Raw genomic sequence first — 18,813 nt, 5'->3', positions numbered from 1 at the left:
TACAAAATATTGAGTAGGAAGTATAGTTTCCATGTGTACCTTTATCCCTTCTTGCTAGTTTCCAATATTATCAGTATCTTGCAGAAGCATGGTATATTTGTTGTAATTTTTAGCCAATGTTGATACACTACTATTAACTAAAGCCCATTTACATTAGGGGTTACTGTTTGTGTTGTACATTGCAGGGCTTTTGACAAGTATATAATGATGTGGGTCAATCATTACATGTAATTACCTGTAATTACAGAATGTTGAACATAATGTTCAACATTACAGAATAATTTTACTGCTCTGAAAGTCTTCTGCTCCACCTCTTCTCTCTCCCTTCTTCCTACCCCCAACCCCTGACAACCACTGATTTTTTTCTGTCTCTATAATTTTGACGTTTTTAGAATATCACATCATTGGAATAAGACTGTATATATTATTTTCATATTGGCTTCTGTCTTAGTCTGTTTTCTGTTGCTATAAAAGAATATCTGGGATTGGATTATTTATAAAGAAAATAAATTTATTTCTCACACTTCTGGAGGCTGGAATGTCAAAGGGCATGATACTGGCATCTGGCAGTGTCATCTTACGGTATAAAGGTGGAAGGTGAAAGCAAGCTTTTGAAAGATAAAGACACCAAGGACTAGACTTGCTTTATATCAACCACTCTCATAATTAACCTGCTAATGTGATGATAACATTAATTTATGCATCATGCCCTCATGACTCAATCAACTTTATTAAGTTCCACCTTGTATCACTGTTGCATTGGGGATTACATTTCCAAAGCATGAATTTTTGGGGGCACATTTAAACCACAGCAGCTTTCTACACTAAGCAATATGTATTTAACTTTCTCTCTCTGTCTCTCTCTATCCCCCCTCCCCGCCCCCCCCGTGTGTGTGTGTGTGTGTGTGTGTATTTTGCTTGATAGCTAATTCCTTTTATTGCTGAATAACATTTATTGTATGGATATATCACAGTGTTTTTATCCATTCACTTATTGAAGCACATCTTGGTTGCTTCTAAAGTTTCAGCAATTATAAATAAAGCTGCGATGAACATGCAGGTTTTTGTGTGAACCTAGGTTTTGGGCACAATACCAAGGAGCATGTTTGCTGAATTTTATGATAAGCCTATGCTTAGCTTTATAAGAAACTAGAAAATGGTTCCAACGTAGCTGTATCACTTTGTATTTCCACCTAAAATGAGTTTCATTTGCTCCATAGCCTTGTCATCATTTGTGTCGTCAGCATTTTGAGGATTAGGCATTCTAATAAATGTGTAATGGTGTCTTGTCGCTCTCGTTTGTAATTCCCTAATGATACTGATGTTTATCATCTTTTCATTTGCTAATTTCCATCTGAATGTCTTTTTAGATGAGGATCTGTTCAGACTTTGTCTGCTTTTAAATTTTTGTTTGTTTGTTTGTTTGTTTTCCTATGGTTGAGTTTTAAGATTTCTTTGTTGGATGCCAGCTCTTTATCAAATATGTGTTTTGCAAATAGTTTCTACTATTTCCATGTCATTTCTATGTCTTTTTTGGAGAAATATTTATTCACATCTTTTGCCTATTTATTAATTGGGTTGCTTGGTTTCCTTACTAGTTGAGTTGTATGAGTTCTTTATAAATTTTAAATATTAATTGCTTATCAGATATATTTTGGTTTACAAATATTATTCCCAAGCATAGGCGCCTATTGAGTTTATATATGTCTATGGTATAAAGGTACAATCTTATTCTTCTCCCATTCTGAAATTCATAAGGAACCATAAAAGACCCCAAATAGCAAAGACAATTCTGAGAAAGAAAAACAATGTTGGAGGCATTCTATTTCTAATTTTAATTATTAAAAAAAATTATTTTTATGTATTTTTAAATTGGTATATAATTGCACATGTTTGGGGGTTCATGTTATACCCCCAATCTTTAACAAAGTACCAATGGCATTCTTCACAGAGTACCAATAGTACTTCATTAAAGATTGCATTTAACTTGTATATTGCTTTGGATATTATAAACATTCTAACAATATTAATTTTTTTAATCCAGGGATATCTCTGGGGTAATGGATGTCTTTCTATTTATTTGTGTCATCTGAAATTTAATCAATGTTTTATAATTCTCAGTGTAGAGATCTTTCACCTCCTTTGTTTAATTTATTAGTAAGTTGGGTATTTTTGATACTATCATAAACGAGATTGCTTTCTTGATTCCTTTTTCATTTGTGTTGCTATATGTGTATAAAACTATTACTATTTTTATTGATGTTTTATCTGTAAATTTACTGAATTCATGTATTAGTTCAAATATCATAATTATTAAAATAAAAAACTCAAGATCACTCTTTGTAGCCTCCTGTCAGCTAGATTTGGATATAAGACAGTGAGTGTTCTTGTCAACAGAATGGGAGAAGTAGTTGTAGAAATTCTGCAACATACATTAATCACAAAAGAAAATTGATATCTAAAATATGTAAACAATTGCTACAAAGAACTCAGTAGAGAGCAGGCAATTGCTATGAATAGAAAATCATCAAAAAGAAAATTAAAATGTCAAAAAGTACATGAAATACAAATTAAGCAAGATACAAATGTCATCCATAAAATATGAGCTACTGTAAAAGTTTGATAACTTCAAGTCTTGGTGAAAATGTGGGAAAATATCTGCTCTCACATGCTGCTAGCAAAGTGACAGGTATACAGGGAGAATCACCAGACACAGTTTTGTGAGCATGTATGCTCTACTGTCATCATTTTGAAATTCTTAGTATTGAAATAGGTGATCCCATTTTTGCTTTGGACTGGGCCCTGCTGATTATATAGCTGGTTTTGAAACTCACTGAATCAGCCATGATGCAATGAAAAAAAACAGAAAATACCTCAGTATTTGAAACATATGGATATTTAATATAGAAATCTAGTTATCAAAGAGTTAAAAGATCCAAAAGAGGAGAGTGAGTTAACACAGATAAGTAACTGCACCGAGTGGCAACTACCCTAAGATGGGGGCATTGAAAGAGCAGACATGGTATAGAGTATGAAAAGAGGTTCTGGGATTGTCTAGGAGGAGCCACCCTGACAGGCTAGAATTGCTAGGAAGGGATCAGAAAGCAGATAGTTGTCTACTCAAGAATGGCTAAAGATATAGTGGGTCTACCCAAGAATGGTTGAAGGTGGAGGAACACAGCCAATTCCAGAAATGTTACCAGAAACAAGAGAGAGAAAGAGAAAGCAAATATATATATATTGTGATCTCTAATCTCCCACCTGTGCCTCCTCTTGGCAAAATCTAATCTAATAGGATAAGGCATTTGGCAGGGAAGCCTATGGAGTGCAGTTTGCTAATTCCCAGACTCAACATTCCAGAATGGAGGATAGAGAGTGCATTATGTGTTTATAATTAACTGTTACCTGCCCAGCACCCTAAAAGTATTTCTTAGTATTTTACCCCAGAGAAGCACCCACACATAAATAAGAATGCATTTACAAGGGTATTCACTGCAGCATTTTTTTTGAGAAAGAAAAAATAAAATAACTTTTGTGTTCATCAGTAGGAGAATCATTAAATAAAGTATGGTTGGTGTACTAATACCATGAAAGAGTATGAAGAAGTTAAAAAGAATGACATATCTATTTGTTTAAATATGGGTAGGTCTCTAAGTCATGTTGTGGATGGGAAAATAGTAAATTGCAGATAGATATTTGCATAATGCATAACAGTAGATATTTATAGCATAACATAAATGCTATAAATATCTACTGTTTCACTGAAATGTATATAAAGACACAGAAAAAGACTAAAAGAATATGCACTGATATAATACGGGTTTTTTCTGAGGGTGGAGAAAAAGTTTAGTGTTAAGTGTTGGTCAGAATGGTGGTCAAAATAAAATTTAAAGTAACTTACATTGTTTTTAATTTTACAAGAGATTTTTCTCTTGCATGTATAGTCTTTGATTATTTAAAAAGAAATGAATACTCAAATTCAGGACTTACTATGAAGCTACAGTAATCAAGACAATGTGGTATTAGCAAACTAGACAAATGGATCAATTAAACAGAATACAGAGCAAATGAACAGACCCACATAAATATGTCAACTGATCTTTAACAAAGGAGCAAGCCAACAATGGGGAAAATATGGTCTTTTCAATAAATGATGCTGAAAAACTGGATATTCATATGCAAAAAATATATATTGTGTCTAGACACAGACCTTACATTATTCACAAAAAATTAACTCAAAATGCATCATAGAGCTAAATGTAAAATGTGAAAGCATGAAACCATAGAAGACAACATAGGAAAAAAATCTAGGTAAACTTAGGTTTGGTGATGACTTCTTAGATAAAACACCAAAAGCATGATTCAGGAAATATAAAATTATTAAACTGAACTTCATTAAAATTTAAATCTTCTGCTCTGCTAAAGATATTGTTAGAAGAATAAACAGACAATGCAATTTACCTGTATAACAAACCTGCATGTGTACCTCTAAACCTGAAATAAAAGTAAAAACTTTTTTAAAAATGTGGTTTATATACCCAAATGGAATACTATTCAGCCCTAAAGAGGAATGAGATCTTGCCCTTTGCCACAACAAAGATGAACCTAGAGGCCCTTACATTAAGTTAAATAAGCCAGACACAGAAAGTAAAATACTGCATGATCTCACTTATATGTGAAATTTTTAAAAATACAAATACAGAGATGGGGAAGAGTAACCACTAGGGGAAAGGGTGAAGGGAAGAAATGGGGAGATGTAGGTCAGAGGATACAAAGTAGAATATATGTAGGATAAATAAGTGAATAGATCTAATATGTAATATGTGGATTATAGGTAATAAGATTCCACTGTATTTGGGATTCATGCTAAATGAAGAGTTTCGGCTGTTCTTGCTACAAAAACAAAAGAAAATGGGTAACTATATGAAATGATCGATATATGAATTTGCTTTCATATAGAAATCTTTTTATCTGCATGTATTCTATAACATCATGTTGTACACTTAAATATATACAGTAAAAATAAAATTTAAAGACTCTAAAAATATATGTAATTTTCAATTTGAGAATTTCCACTTAGTTCTTAAAGTTTGACTATTCCTGATAGTCTCTTGTTATTGATCATCGTTGTGATTCCATCCTTTATTTTCATAAAAATTTTATATATAACTTTTATATTTTATATCTAACAGAATAATTTAAAGACTTTAGGGATATAAATCTGATGTTGTTTCTGCCGGCTTGCCCTTACCGTAGCTTGTCTTTCCAGGTGATCTTTCTGTGAAAGATTTGTTTATTAACATGCAGTAGTATCATGTGGCCTAAATTATGAAAACTTCTTCAAGAGAAAATTTATATCTATCTCTTCCTAGAGTCAGTGTGCACCATCAAGCTAAGCTACTCCATTCTTCAAGAGTGTTTCCACAAAAATGGCTGGGCTCCCTTCCTTGTTCCTGGATCATGGCTCAGTTCCTCCCACCTGTCTTCCTTTATATCAGTGACTGCCTGCAGCACACCCTACCCCTCCTCTCTGCTTACTGCTCACATTTTAAGTATCCGCTTGCTTACCCCCTTTTTTCTTACAATGTGGTTCGACTTGGAGACCTAGATTACCTTTTATAAGACCAACAGTGCACCAAAAATTTATTACCTAGGATATATGCAACAACAGGGCTCTTTTGAGAATAAAGACTGCCCTGATGCAAAAACCTTGAAATTTTTTTTTTTTCATTTTGGCATGTGTATATATAAGGTATGTTCTAAGGTATATAAGGTATGCTCTTCTAAGGTATAAGGTATGTTCTACACTACAGGAATATGAGTGCCAGATGTTTCTTTTTTTAATAGTTCTGTTCTAATGATAAAAATTTTTCCTGAGTCTGTGTGTAGGTACTTTTTTTTTTTTTTTTTTTGAGGCAGAATTTCGCTCTTGTTACCCAGGCTAGAGTGCAATGGCGCGATCTCAGCTCACCGCAACCTCCACCTCCTGGGTTCAAGCAATTCTCCTGCCTCAGCCTCTGGGTAGCTGGGATCACAGGCAGGCGCCACTATGCCCAGCTAATTTTTTGTATTTTTAGTAGAGATGGGGTTTCACCGTGTTGACCAGGATGGTCTCAATCTCTTGACCTCGTGATCCACCCGCCTTAGCCTCCCAAAGTGCTGGGATTACAGGCGTCTAGGTACTTTTTAATAAATCTTTCTCATAACTAGATTTTTCTAGTCTTAACAGCATTTAACATGACAGGCACTGCATTTATATGTATTTATTATAGGAAGATTTGATGATGACTCACATTCTTGTCCTTTTTTCCATTAAAAGTGAGGTTTCTAGCCCTGTGATTTTTAATAAAATGTTAAAAATTGTTCAATATCTAAATGCTGTACATTCTGTATCTGGATTTACATTAACAATTAGCATTTTTACATGTCTAATATTTGATAATAGTGGGCCTGAAGCTCTACTCTGATTATTTCTAGCTACTATAACAACCCTAAAGGTATAGGAAGTTCTTTTCTAAAGATAAAAAAAATGAAAGGTTTAAATACTTCATATAAGGTTACAGAACAACTTCAGTTTTATATGCAAATCAGATATTGCTTTTCAAAGTAGAGAAAACCAGTTATTTCAGGGGAAGTACACTTTTATGACAGATCGATATTTCTCTAAGAGGTTTACATTCAATCTTGCAGTTAACTTTGTCAAACGGAACGTTAGATTTTCCTTCAGAACTTTATGAGAATGAAAAGTTTGAGATTAATCTTTATGTTTAATTACAATAACATGTGGAACTTCTTTGAAAAAACATACTTTTGAAGGCATAAAGTCATTGGCTAATGAGCTTTGTGCATGAATAAGGCTTAGAAACTCACATTTCCAAAATTTTTAAAAATAAGAACACAGGGGACTGAATAGAGTAACACCTTGTAGTGACCTAATGTTGAATACACTGACATTGTTATAGAATGTTTATTTTTCAACTCATATTGTAATAAAAAAATGACAGGTATTATGGATATGTATTTTTATATGCAATATGCATATTGTATATATAAAATATAGAATAAGCTTAATTCATATCAAACTGTATCTGCCTCCTTTATCAGGATATCATTTATATTTATTTTAATTTTCATCAAATACATAGGTAGATGCTATATTTGTAAGACAAATTCAGGAGGAAACAATCTATAAGGGATTGAATATATTCAACTTTTATGACTTGCCTTAATTAACTTAAAAAATGTGAATTGCCTTAGGGCAAACACGTAAATAAAATTGATCAATAAGTATCTTATTAAAAGCTAATTATGTTTTCAGATCTGTGGGCAAAACTGAATGAGATGTAGAAGAAATACTGTATTAGGGTATTTCTGGCTGCCATTAATAAACACTAAATCTCAGTAGCTTTATATAATATTTATTTCCCACATAATGCTCTAAAGAGGTGCTTTTCATTGGCAATTTGTTGTTTTAGTTTAGGAACTCAGGCCTCTATGAAACATTTGCTCTCCAGTCTTTAGTGTGGCTTCCAAGGCCGCCTTGTTCCTGTGCATCAAGCTGGAAGGAAAAAAAACATTGAGAATCTCCTGTGGAAGGATCTTTTTAGTTGCATCCCTTCTGCCTTCTCTTTTATATTTTACTGGGTAGAACTCATTCATGAGAACACTGAGTACACTAGCCTAGACCAGGGAAAGGGTGATCACTTAAAGCCCTTGGTGGTATGCCCTGACGCATGATGTGTTACTTCCACCTTCTCTACTAGATTGTGCCTATGATGAGAAATGGAAGATTCCTAATCTTAAAGCAAGACAACTGGAATTTGTGCACTCTTTATATAATCATAGGCAGGTAATTTAAACTTTATATGCATTATTTCCTTACCCGTAAAATGGTAGACAGATTTCTAAATAATAAGAACAAATCTAAATCTAATATATTAGTGACTTTATATCTACCTTACAGGATTCTCTGTACTCCTCCAAACTGTATCTTCTTTTTGGGCACAGAGCTAGGTTACATTTTCCAACCTCACTTGTAGTTAGGAAGACTGCATTTATCTTCAAATATAGTCACATTTGGTATTAGAGCTTTAATATATATGTTTTTGAGGGAAGGGGAGAATACCATACAATCCATAGCAGTTATTAACATTTAAAAAAAAAGACAATTTTTTACATGAGAGTACAGATTTCTGACTTCTATAGAAAAACTACATCTGAACTCATTGAATTTCTATTAATACATGAGAAAAATGGTCTTAAACGTGAAGTCGCAGGTCCCTCCATGTGGACGTGCTCTTTTCAGCTTGCTGCAGTTTCCACCCTATGACACTTGCTTGAACACTATGAGCATTTAATTTTGTAATCCCTGAATATAGAGCATCCTGAGTGGTCTAGAGTTCTGCTGTGTGAACCTATATGTTTTGAATATATTTATCTTTCATCTGGTTGAGGAAGTTGGAGTTCTTTTCTTGTAGATGAGTTTATTGCAGGTAAGCTTCAATGAAGTGGCAGCTTCTTTGTCCATGAATGGTGTTTACTCATAGTCCAGTAAATCATGAAAAACATCTTTGGGACAAAATTGAAGGATCAGATAGGTATTTGGGTCCATTATCTACTCATAATGCTACCATAATTCTAAACATTTCTTTGTCCCTAGCATGGTAATTATTTTATGTTTCCCTCAGCTACTTCTATATTTCATAGATTCCTTTATTTACAGATTTCACATGGTTTTAGACAATAATGCTTTCTACTAAACCCACAGACATATGTTGTTGTTTCAACAAGAGACTCAGAAATAGGCATATGCTTCCACATTACATTTTTGAGACATAGAATATACATCATCACATTACAGGGCATTTAGGGGCTCAATCTGAAAATCATGTCATTTCTAGCTCTAGCATTTGACTCTTCCAGTTCGATCTTCCACTTATTTCTCTTTTTTGACACACTACTTTTGGAGACCCAGATCATAAACACTGAATCCATGTACATTAGCCACCAGATCTTGGAAATTCTTGAGATTTAGGTGAAGGAGGCAGCTAACTAGGTTATACACATAAAAATGACATGGGTAAATGTCTTCATATTTTGGAAAAAATGTTTAGCCACTCTCAAAGATGATCTATCCAGATCACAGATTTGAATAGGATTCCAAGTTTTGTAGGATAGGCTACGTATGTCTACACTTTTGTACTTCTTTGGACCTTAGCATCTTTTCAGGAACATATGTATTGGCGTATCTGGTTAATATAGTTATGTAAGATACATACACATTGCCTAGAAGAGTGCCTGGCACACAGCAAGAACTAATGTGTTTTATTAATTTGGGGGCAGAATATCCCAGAGATTAGAAGAATGGGTTTTGGAGTCAATTTAGTTTTTATATGTACCCTTTATCTTCCACTTCTTAGCTATATGAATTGGGCAAATTATTAAGGTTACAGTTTCCTTTTTGTGCAGAAGGGGAAATAAAATACATCAAATAAAGTATATTATCAGGTTATATAAATATGCAATAATATAAAGTAATGTAAAAGATCTTAGTACAATGATTCAAATATAACAAGTATCCAATAAAACACAGGTAGATGTATACGGTAAATGATTATAGAATGTGAGTACTAAACAGATTTTTTTTTTTTCTGGAAAGCCTCCAATAAAATCAGTAGTCAGATTTTAAAAAGGTTCAATGCTTGGCGAATGTATCTATACACTGTGAGAAGAGGAATAAAAATGTCTAATACAGAAAATCACATAGTATTGTGTTTGAATCAATTAAGTTATATTAAATAAGATCTTTAAAGTATATATTATTTGTCTTATGTAAGGCATCAGTATGATGCTTTAGGAACATTAACCAAGAGAAGAATAAGCTTTCATAAATATTTTAGAATGTGTTGTTATTATTTACAATGAAAATGAAGAAGACTTTGTTAAAAAGCCTTCTCTTGAGGATTTTTATGTTCATTGCCATGAGGCAACTATTGGCTAAGATGTTTGTCAGTGTTCAATTTGAATATGATCATTTTTTATATTTATTGAAATAAGCTGTCAAGATGAATGTTTTGCATTTTAAAAATATATTGACTAACTTTCATGGTGATGTCAACTGAAAAATTGAATGAGGTGGATTTTCAAGAAACAAATACTATTACCTAACATTTAATGATAATTTGCTATATTTCTCTGGATCTTGCTTATTGGCATTTCTGATATTTGCCATGGATCAAAGCCTGGCTGCCTATAAAAGTCATCCTGAGGAATATATTTTTAAAAAAGAAGCCCACCCTGGGCTCTACTGTTGGAGTTTTTGATTATCAAGAAAAAGATCGGAAATTTTTACTTAGAAAAAGAATCCTCGTATATTTCGGTGATCTAAATTGGGAAAATGCCGATCTTTGATTGGAGCAACACGTCTTTATTCTAGATCTAAAAAATAGTGCATGAGATTTTAATACAGGATTGCAAAGACTCAGATAAATATGCTGTCTAGTAATGTAGATGTAAAGTATTTTAAATCAATTTGGGGGGATTTTAATTCTGTAGTGCATTGTATAAGAACTTTAATCAATTCTAGAAATATAAGTTTTAAAAAGACTCAACTTAAAAAATTAAGTTTTTTTTTTTTTGAGACGGAGTTTCGCTCTTGTGACCCAGGCTGGAGTGCAATGGCGGAGGCCACGAACTCCGCCTCCTGGGTTCAGGCAATTCTCCTGCCTCAGCCTCCCGAGTAGCTGGGATTACAGGCACGTGCCACCATGCCGAGCTAATTTTTTGTATTTTTAGTAGAGACGGGGTCTCACCATGTTGACCAAGATGGTCTCGATCTCTTGACCTCATGATCCACCCGCCTCAGCCTCCCAAAGTGCTGGGATTACAGGCTTGAGCCACCGCGCCCAGCCAAAATTAAGTTTTTGACACTGACATTATCATATATTGTCATACATTTGATATTCCCTAAAATGTTTCTTACTTAGATTTGGATATTTTTATGCACAAATTATTTATGCTTTATATTTTTGTTAGTTGCTTCTTAGACTAAATAGAATAGAATTAGTATGTATATATTGACTTAAAAATCTTTCTTTTGGAAGCTGTTATCTTACGTTACTTAATTTCTCTCTCTTTAAGCCAGAGTATGAGCAATATCTTATCAGCTCACAATACCTTTATGAAGCAATATCCTAAAATATTCCTGCACCAAAAGACCAGGCTTCCTATACTTGTCAAACAGGAGGAAAAAAGGTAATGATATTTTCTTTTGAAAGCAAGGTTGATGTGTGTGTATGAGTGTGCTTTTCAAGACTGAAAATAGTTGACCAGTTTTCAGCCCTGCATACTAGGGAGCAGCCAAGGAAACAAAAATTAGTTTGTAAGATAAATTCATGTTTTGTTCACAAAAATATGTGTCCCCTGCTGAGATTCATATTAAACATTTTGTCAAAGAATTGTTACCTTTTACTAATGAATGGCAGTGTTTACGAAAAAGATTAAAATATTCTACAGAGTTTCATGAAAAATTTCCCAATGGAAATGATTGGAGTGTTTGTGAGTGGAGGATATTTGGAGGTGTGTCATGTATCAAGGTATAAATGACAATGTCATGGGGCAATTGAAAGGCATTTAAGAAGCCTTTTTTTACTGGGCTCCTGTTTCTAGGTGAACCGGTGTTTAGATGTACTTTATGTATTTTTAAAGTCAAAGGATGAGATTACTTAAATGTGTTGTAGAAGGTGTAACTGCTCTCTCAGTAAAGGATGAAGATGGATTGCCAGATCATGTTGTGATGGCTACTCTCAAATTGTCCCTGGCCCCAGGGGAACCTGTAAGGTTCTTACATCAGTGCAGTACCATATGTAGAAAGGCATTCTTGCTCCTTGGATATTGTTTTCTTTGTTGTTCCTTAAGTATCTTACAGTGGATGTGCAAACCTTCTACTCCATACTATTCAAGTAGAGTTGATCTGTTCACATCCTTGGCCACCCCACTGCCATACTCCCTAATAACTTCTACTGCCATATCTATAAGACTGCATTTTGCTTGTGTGTTTACTAGTCAGTATTTTTATTTCTGATATTTAACAGAGGGACTGACCTGTAATTGTGAATAGTAGATGTGTGTTGCCCCGTGGGCAAACTGCTTACTGGCTGTGTAAGGGAGTTGATCAAGAATATGTTTTCATTTATTTATATCAATAATACAAATGTAAAAATTCAAACAAAATTATTGTAACAAATATGTTTCCAGGGGTTGGAAGATATCCGCATGAGAGACATAGATCTATTTCATTATTTCATATGTTTCTTTTATTTATAGCCATAGGGCAGTATTATGTAGAACATATCATATTAGTTGACTGGGAAAAATCTCTGGGAGATGGAGTTGCTCTGCCTTTTCAAGAACAATTCTGTTAAATTAATAAAGTCTTATGAAAACAGAGAATCAAATATAACTTTTTCTAAGACTGTATCTATCATCTAGATCAAACTACATCCCTAGATAGTAAGCCTGGCTGGAATGATCATACAATACTTATACAGTGATTTATCAAATTAACATCACTGTAGAAATACCTAATAAAAATGTTTTTTACTTTTTGATTCCAAGTATACTCAATATCTATTTTAATCTCGTTGATTAGAAAGAGACCTGTAAATGTAGCTCTGTCTATAGAATAAGGGACCAAGAGCTTTTATGGATAGCTGAAATGTTCATCTTGCTCTCATATTTATTCATTACTCTACCAGCAGTGGTCTACTTCTCTAGTTAAGACATTAAACTTTGAGAGGACTACAAAGAGGCACCCAATGGCTGTTAACATACTTGGTAATGAAATACCATCTTCATATTTTTAAGAAAAGTGACAGACCCCAAATGTGTTTTAATAGCAAAACTGTAGTTTAAATGTGAAAATAAAAATTTGGGCTGCCAAATACACAAGAACTAAAAAGATACACTATACTAATTCAGATTTGTTTAAGTGTGTGAAAAGCCAATAAAAGTAGCTGAAGAAGCAAGGGAGATTTTAAAGATCACATTTTAGAAATGTTTGGCCACAGAGCTAACATCACCATCAAATGATGATATTGGGACTCAGTGTCCTCTGTATGTCCCTCCACCTCCTCTTGGCTGGGTTGGTTTCATCTTTACACATCATGTAATAGGTCTGGGAAGACCACATTCATTTACGTTACTGTTCAGGTGAGAATGGAGGTGTTCTGAAACAGGCCCAGCAGAAGATTCATTGAAATCTCGGATTATATCCTATCCCTGGATTGTCCCTGTGCTGAATTTGTCAATCCTGAATCACATGTCCTCCTGAAGAGTGGGAGATATTGTTGACAGTATATGAAACACATGGGATAAGATTAGGAGAGGATGTGGAAGCTCAGGAGAAAATTAGGGTATTGTTAATAGGAAAATTGTGAATAAACACATAAACCTTGATTAAAGGTTTCTTGAAGACACACCAGTCAATGTTAAGTTAAACACAAATGAAATTAATAAAGTGGAAGTATAACTTTGAGTTTTCAACCTCAGTAGCTTTGAAATCATATATGTAATACAAGATATTTGTTTACATTCTCAGACTATAGTGCAATAGAACAAATTAATATTAGAATTAGAAAAAGCTGATCATTTGGAAATTCAAACAATAGCCATAACCAAAAACTCCAAGATATTCCTCTAAATAATTATTAGGTTAAAGAGGAAATCAAAATTGTATTATTATAGTCTAACTGTAAATAAATTGAGAAAGTATATAGTAAAACCTGTTGGATGTGAGAAAAGTCATAGAAAAATTTAATATAATTTTTCACATCAAAACAAAAAAAATTAACTGCAAGAAATCAGCCAAAACAATAAAATATGCATATAAACAGAAGGAATTAATTAATACTGATAAATGCTGAAATTAATGAAGTTAAATCACAGGAGAGATTTATTTTATAATCTTTTTTATGAAAACAAACATACTATATATAATCATAATAAAGGAAAAAGATGTTCTCAGAAATGAAGAAGATAATACAACAAATGATACAGCCAAAACTGAAAATATATAAATGAGATAGAATGTGAGGCAACTTTTGATAATCTAGATATTATTGGTCAATTTTCTAAACAATGTGTACTACAAATTTATTCAAGAAGATAGTTCTCAAGACATACAAATGGCCAACAGCCATATGAAAAGGTACTCAGTGTCACTAATCATCAGGAACATGCAAACCGAAACCGCAATGAGCTATCACCTCATGCCTGTTAGGATGGCTGTTATCAAAAAGGCAAAAGATAATTAGTGTTGGTGCATATATGAAGAAAAGGGACTTGAACCTTGTACACTGTTGGTAGAAATGTATATTAGTAAAGCCATTATGAAAACAGTATGGAAGTCCCTCAAAAAATTAAACATAGAATTACAATATGATCTAGGATATTATGCTAAGTGAAATAAGCCAGGCATGGAAAAATACTGCATGATCTCACTTATATTTAGAATCAAAGATAGTCAAACTCATAGAAATATAGAGTAGAATTGTCATTATGAGGGGTTGGTGGGTGGTGGAAATAGGAAGATACCTATCAATGGCTACCAACTTTCAGTTATATCAAATACATAAGAGATTTATTGTACAACATAATGTCTATAGTTACCAGTGCTGTACTGTATACTTGAAATTTGCTAAGAGAATAGATTCTGTATTTGCACCACATGCACACATAGACAAACAGACGAAAGGTTACTGTGAAGGAATGGATATGTTTACTAGCTTGGTTGTGATGATCACTTCATAATGTATACATATATCAAACCATCAAGTGGAACACTTTGAATATATGTAATTTCTATTTGTCAATCAATTATACCCCAAAGTAGGTAAAACAAAAAAGATCAAAATAAAATAATTATGGTATAAATATAGAAAGTTGTAAAAACCACTTCTCGAAAGGTATTTTCCTTTTCTATTTTTTTACCTTTTTAAATTGCATTTTAGGTTTTGGGGTACATGTACAGAACATGAAAGACATTTGCATAGGTACACACATGCCAGTGTGTTTTGCTGCTTTCCTCCCCTTCACCCACATTTGGCATTTCTCCCGAGGCTATCCCTCCCCAGCTCCCACGCCCTGCTGTACCTCCCCTCTTCGCCCCAATAGACCCCAGTGTTTGCTACTCCCTTCCCTGTGTCCATGTGTTCTCATTTTTCTTTCTTTTTTTTCTTTCTTTGAGATGGAGTTTCGTGCTTGTTACCCAGGCTGGAGTGCAATGGCGTGATCTCGACTCACGGCAACCTCCATCTCCTGAGTTCAGGCAATTCGCCTGCCTCAGCCTCCTGAGTAGCTGGGATTACAGGCACGCGCCACCATGCCCAGCTAACTTTTTGTATATTTTTTGGTAGAGACGGGGTTTCACCATGTTGACCAGGATGGTCTCGATCTCTTGACCTTGTGATCCACCTGCCTTGGCCTCCCAAAATGCTGGGATTACAGGCTTGAGCCACCGCGCCTGACCGTGTTCTCATTTTTCATCACCCACCTATGAGTGAGAATATGCAGTATTTCATTTTCTGTTCTTGTGTCAGTTTGCTGAGAATGATGTTCTCCAGATTCATCCATGTCCCTACAAATGAACGAACTCATCATTTTTTTTTTAAATTTTTTATTGCATTTTAGGTTTTGGGGTACATGTGCAGAACATGCAAGACAGTTGAATAGGTACACACATAGCAGTGTGTTTTGCTTCCTTTCTCCCCTTCACCCACATTTGGCATTTCTCCCCAGGCTATCCCTCCCCAGCTCCCCCTCCTGCTGACCCTCCCCTTTTCTTCCCAATAGACCCCAGTGTTTAGTACTCCCCTCCCTGTGTTCATGTGTTCTCATTTTTCATCACCCGCCTATGAGTGAGAATATGTGTATTTCATTTTCTGTTCTTGTGTCAGTTTGCTGAGAATGATGTTCTCCAGATTCATCCATGTTCCTACAAATGGCACAAACTCATCATTTCTGATTGCTGCATAATATTCCATGGTGTATATGTGCCACATTTTCCCAATCCAGTCTATCATCAGTGGGCATTTGGGTTGATTCCAGGTCTTTGCTATTGTAAACAGTGCTGCAATGAACATTCGTGTGCATGTGTCCTTATAGTAGAACAATTTATAGTTTTTTGGATATATACCCAGTAATGGGATTGCTGGGTCAAATGGAATTTCTATTTCTAAGGCCTTGAGGAATCGCCACACTGTCTTCCACAATGGTTGAACTAATTTACACTCCCACCAACGGTGTAGAAGTGTTCCTATTTCTCCACATCCTCTCCAGCATGTGTTGTCTCCAGATTTTTTAATAATCGCCATTCTAACTGGCGTGAGATGGTATCTCAATGTGGTTTTGATTTGCATCTCTCTGATGACCAGTGATGATGAGCATTTTTTCATATGATTGTTGGCCTCATATATGTCTTCTTTCATAAAGTGTCTGTTCATATCCTTTGCCCATTTTTGAATGGGCTTGTTTGTTTTTTTCCTGTAAATCTGTTTGAGTTCTTTGTAAATTCAGGATATCAGCCCTTTGTCAGATGGGTAAACTGCAAAAATGTTTTCCCATTCTGTTGGTTGCCGATTCACTCTAGTGACTGTTTCTTTTGCTGAGGCGATGGGGTCTTCTAGATATACTATCATGTCGTCTGCAAATAGAGACAATTTGGCTTCCACCTTTCCTACTTGAATACGCTTTATTTCTTTTTCTTGCCTGATTGCTCTGGCTAGAACTTCCAGTACTGTATTGAATAGGTGTGGTGAAAGAGGGCATCCTTGTCCAGTGCCAGATTTCAAAGGGAATGCTTCCAGTTTTTGCCCATTCAGTATGATATTGGCTGTTGGTTTGTCATAAATAGCTTTCATTACTTTGAGATACGTTCCATCGATACCGAGTTTATTGAGGGTTTTTAGCATAAAGGGCTGTTGAATTTTGTCAACTGCCTTCTCTGCATCAATTGAGATGATCATGTGGTTTTTGTTTTCGGTTCTGTTTATGTGGTGAATTACATTGATAGACTTGCGTATGTTGAACCAGCCTTGCATCCCCGGGATGAATCCTACTTGATCATGGTGAATAAGTTTTTTGATTTGCTGTTGCAATCGGCTTGCCAATATTTTATTGAAGATTTTTGCATCTATGTTCATCATGGATATTGGCCTGAACTTTTCTTTTCTTGTTGGGTCTCTGCCGGGTTTTGGTATCAGGATGATATTGGTCTCATAAAATGATTTGGGAAGGATTCCCTGTTTTTGGATTATTTGGAATAGTTTCAGAAGGAATGGAACCAGCTCCTCTTTGTGAGTCTGGTGGAATTTGGCTGTGAACCCGTCTGGACCTGGGCTTTTTTTGTGTGGTAGGCTCTTAATTGCTGCCTTGACTTCTGCCCTTGTTATTGGTCTATTCATAGTTTCAGCTTCCTCCTGGTTTAGGCTTGGGAGGACACAGGAGTCCAGGAATTTATCCATTTCTTCCAGCTTTACTAGTTTATGTGCATAGAGTTGTTTGTAATATTCTCTGATGATGGTTTGAATTTCTGTGGGATCTGTGGTGATTTCCCCTTTATCATTTTTTATTGCATCTATTTGGTTGTTCTCTCTTTTTTTTTTAATCAGTCTGGCTAGTGGTCTGTCTATTTTGTTGTTCTTTTCAAAAAACCAGCTCTTGGATTTATTGATTTTTTGAAGGATTTTTCGTGTCTCTATCTCTTCAGTTCTGCTCTGATCTTAGTTATTTCTTGTCTTCTGCTGGGTTTTGAGTTTTTTTGTTCTTGCTCCTCTAGCTCTTTCAATTTTGACGATAGGGTGTCAATTTTGGATCTCTCCATTCTCATATGGGTACTTATTGCTATATATTTTCCTCTAGAGACTGCTTTAAATGTGTCCCAGAGATTCTGGCATGTTGTGTCTTTGTTCTCATTGGTTTAGAAGAACTTCTTTATTTCTGCCTTCATTTTATTGTTTATCCAGTCAACATTTAAGAGCCCGTTGTTCCATTTCCATGAAGCTGTGTGGTTCTGGGTTGGTTTCTGAATTCTGAGTTCTAATTTAATTGCACTATGGTCTGAGAGACTGTTATGATTTCCATTTTTTTGCATTTTCTGAGCAGTGCTTTACTTCCAATTATGTGGTCAATTTTAGAGTAGGTGTGATGTGGTGGTTGAAGAATGTATATTCTGTGGATTTGGGGTGGAGAGTTCTATAAATGTCTATCAGGTTTGCTTGCTCCAGGTCTGAGTTCAAGCCCTGGATATCCTTGTTAATTTTCTGTTTGATTGATCTGTCTAATATTGACAGTGAAGTGTTAAAGTCTCCCACTATTACTGTGTGGGAGTCTAAGTCTCTTTCTAAGTCATTAAGAACTTGCCTTATGTATCTGGGTGCTTCTGTATTGGGTCCATATATATTTAGGATTGTTAGCGCTTCTTGCTGTATCGATCCTTTTACCATTATGTAATGGCCTTCTTTGTCTCTTTTGATCTTTGTTGCTTTAAAGTCTATTTTATCAGAGATGAGAATTGCAACTCCTGCTTTTTTTTGCTGTCCATTTGCTTGGCAAATCTTCCTCCACCCCTTTATTTTGAGCCTTTGTGTATCCTTGCATGTGAGATGGGTTTCCTGGATACAGCACACTGATGGGTTTAGGATTTTTATCCAATTTGCCAGTCTGTGTCTTTTGATTGGTGCATTTAGCACATTTACATTTAGGGTTAATATTGTTATGTGTGAATTTGATCCTGCCATTTTGATGCTAGCTGGCTGT

At 34.8% G+C, this 18,813-nt stretch overlaps 1 protein-coding gene across 7 annotated transcripts in view; it reads left to right on the top strand.

Annotated features, from left to right (window-relative positions):
* CNBD1 (cyclic nucleotide binding domain containing 1) overlaps positions 1-18,813 on the top strand; it is a 644,932-nt gene that overhangs the window by 24,186 nt on the left and 601,933 nt on the right. For 4 of the 7 annotated variants that reach the window (XR_013528268.1, XM_078353604.1, XM_035276517.3 and 1 more), the window contains exon 3: positions 11,140-11,253. Coding sequence is in view for 6 of the 7 variants with exons in the window: in XM_078353604.1 (XP_078209730.1) it covers positions 11,140-11,253 (114 nt within the window). In the remaining variant the exon portion in view is untranslated. Of the gene's footprint in view, positions 1-7,763; positions 7,850-11,139; positions 11,254-18,813 lie in introns of all 7 variants that reach the window. The other 3 variants (XM_078353605.1, XM_035276518.3, XM_035276519.3) reach the window with 2 other exon arrangements.

Source organism: Callithrix jacchus, chromosome 16, assembly GCF_049354715.1.
Source record: "Callithrix jacchus isolate 240 chromosome 16, calJac240_pri, whole genome shotgun sequence".
Classification (NCBI taxonomy): domain Eukaryota; kingdom Metazoa; phylum Chordata; class Mammalia; order Primates; family Cebidae; genus Callithrix; species Callithrix jacchus.
Note: the sequence above shows the minus strand (reverse complement) of the source record. Positions and strands in the feature narration are given on the sequence as shown.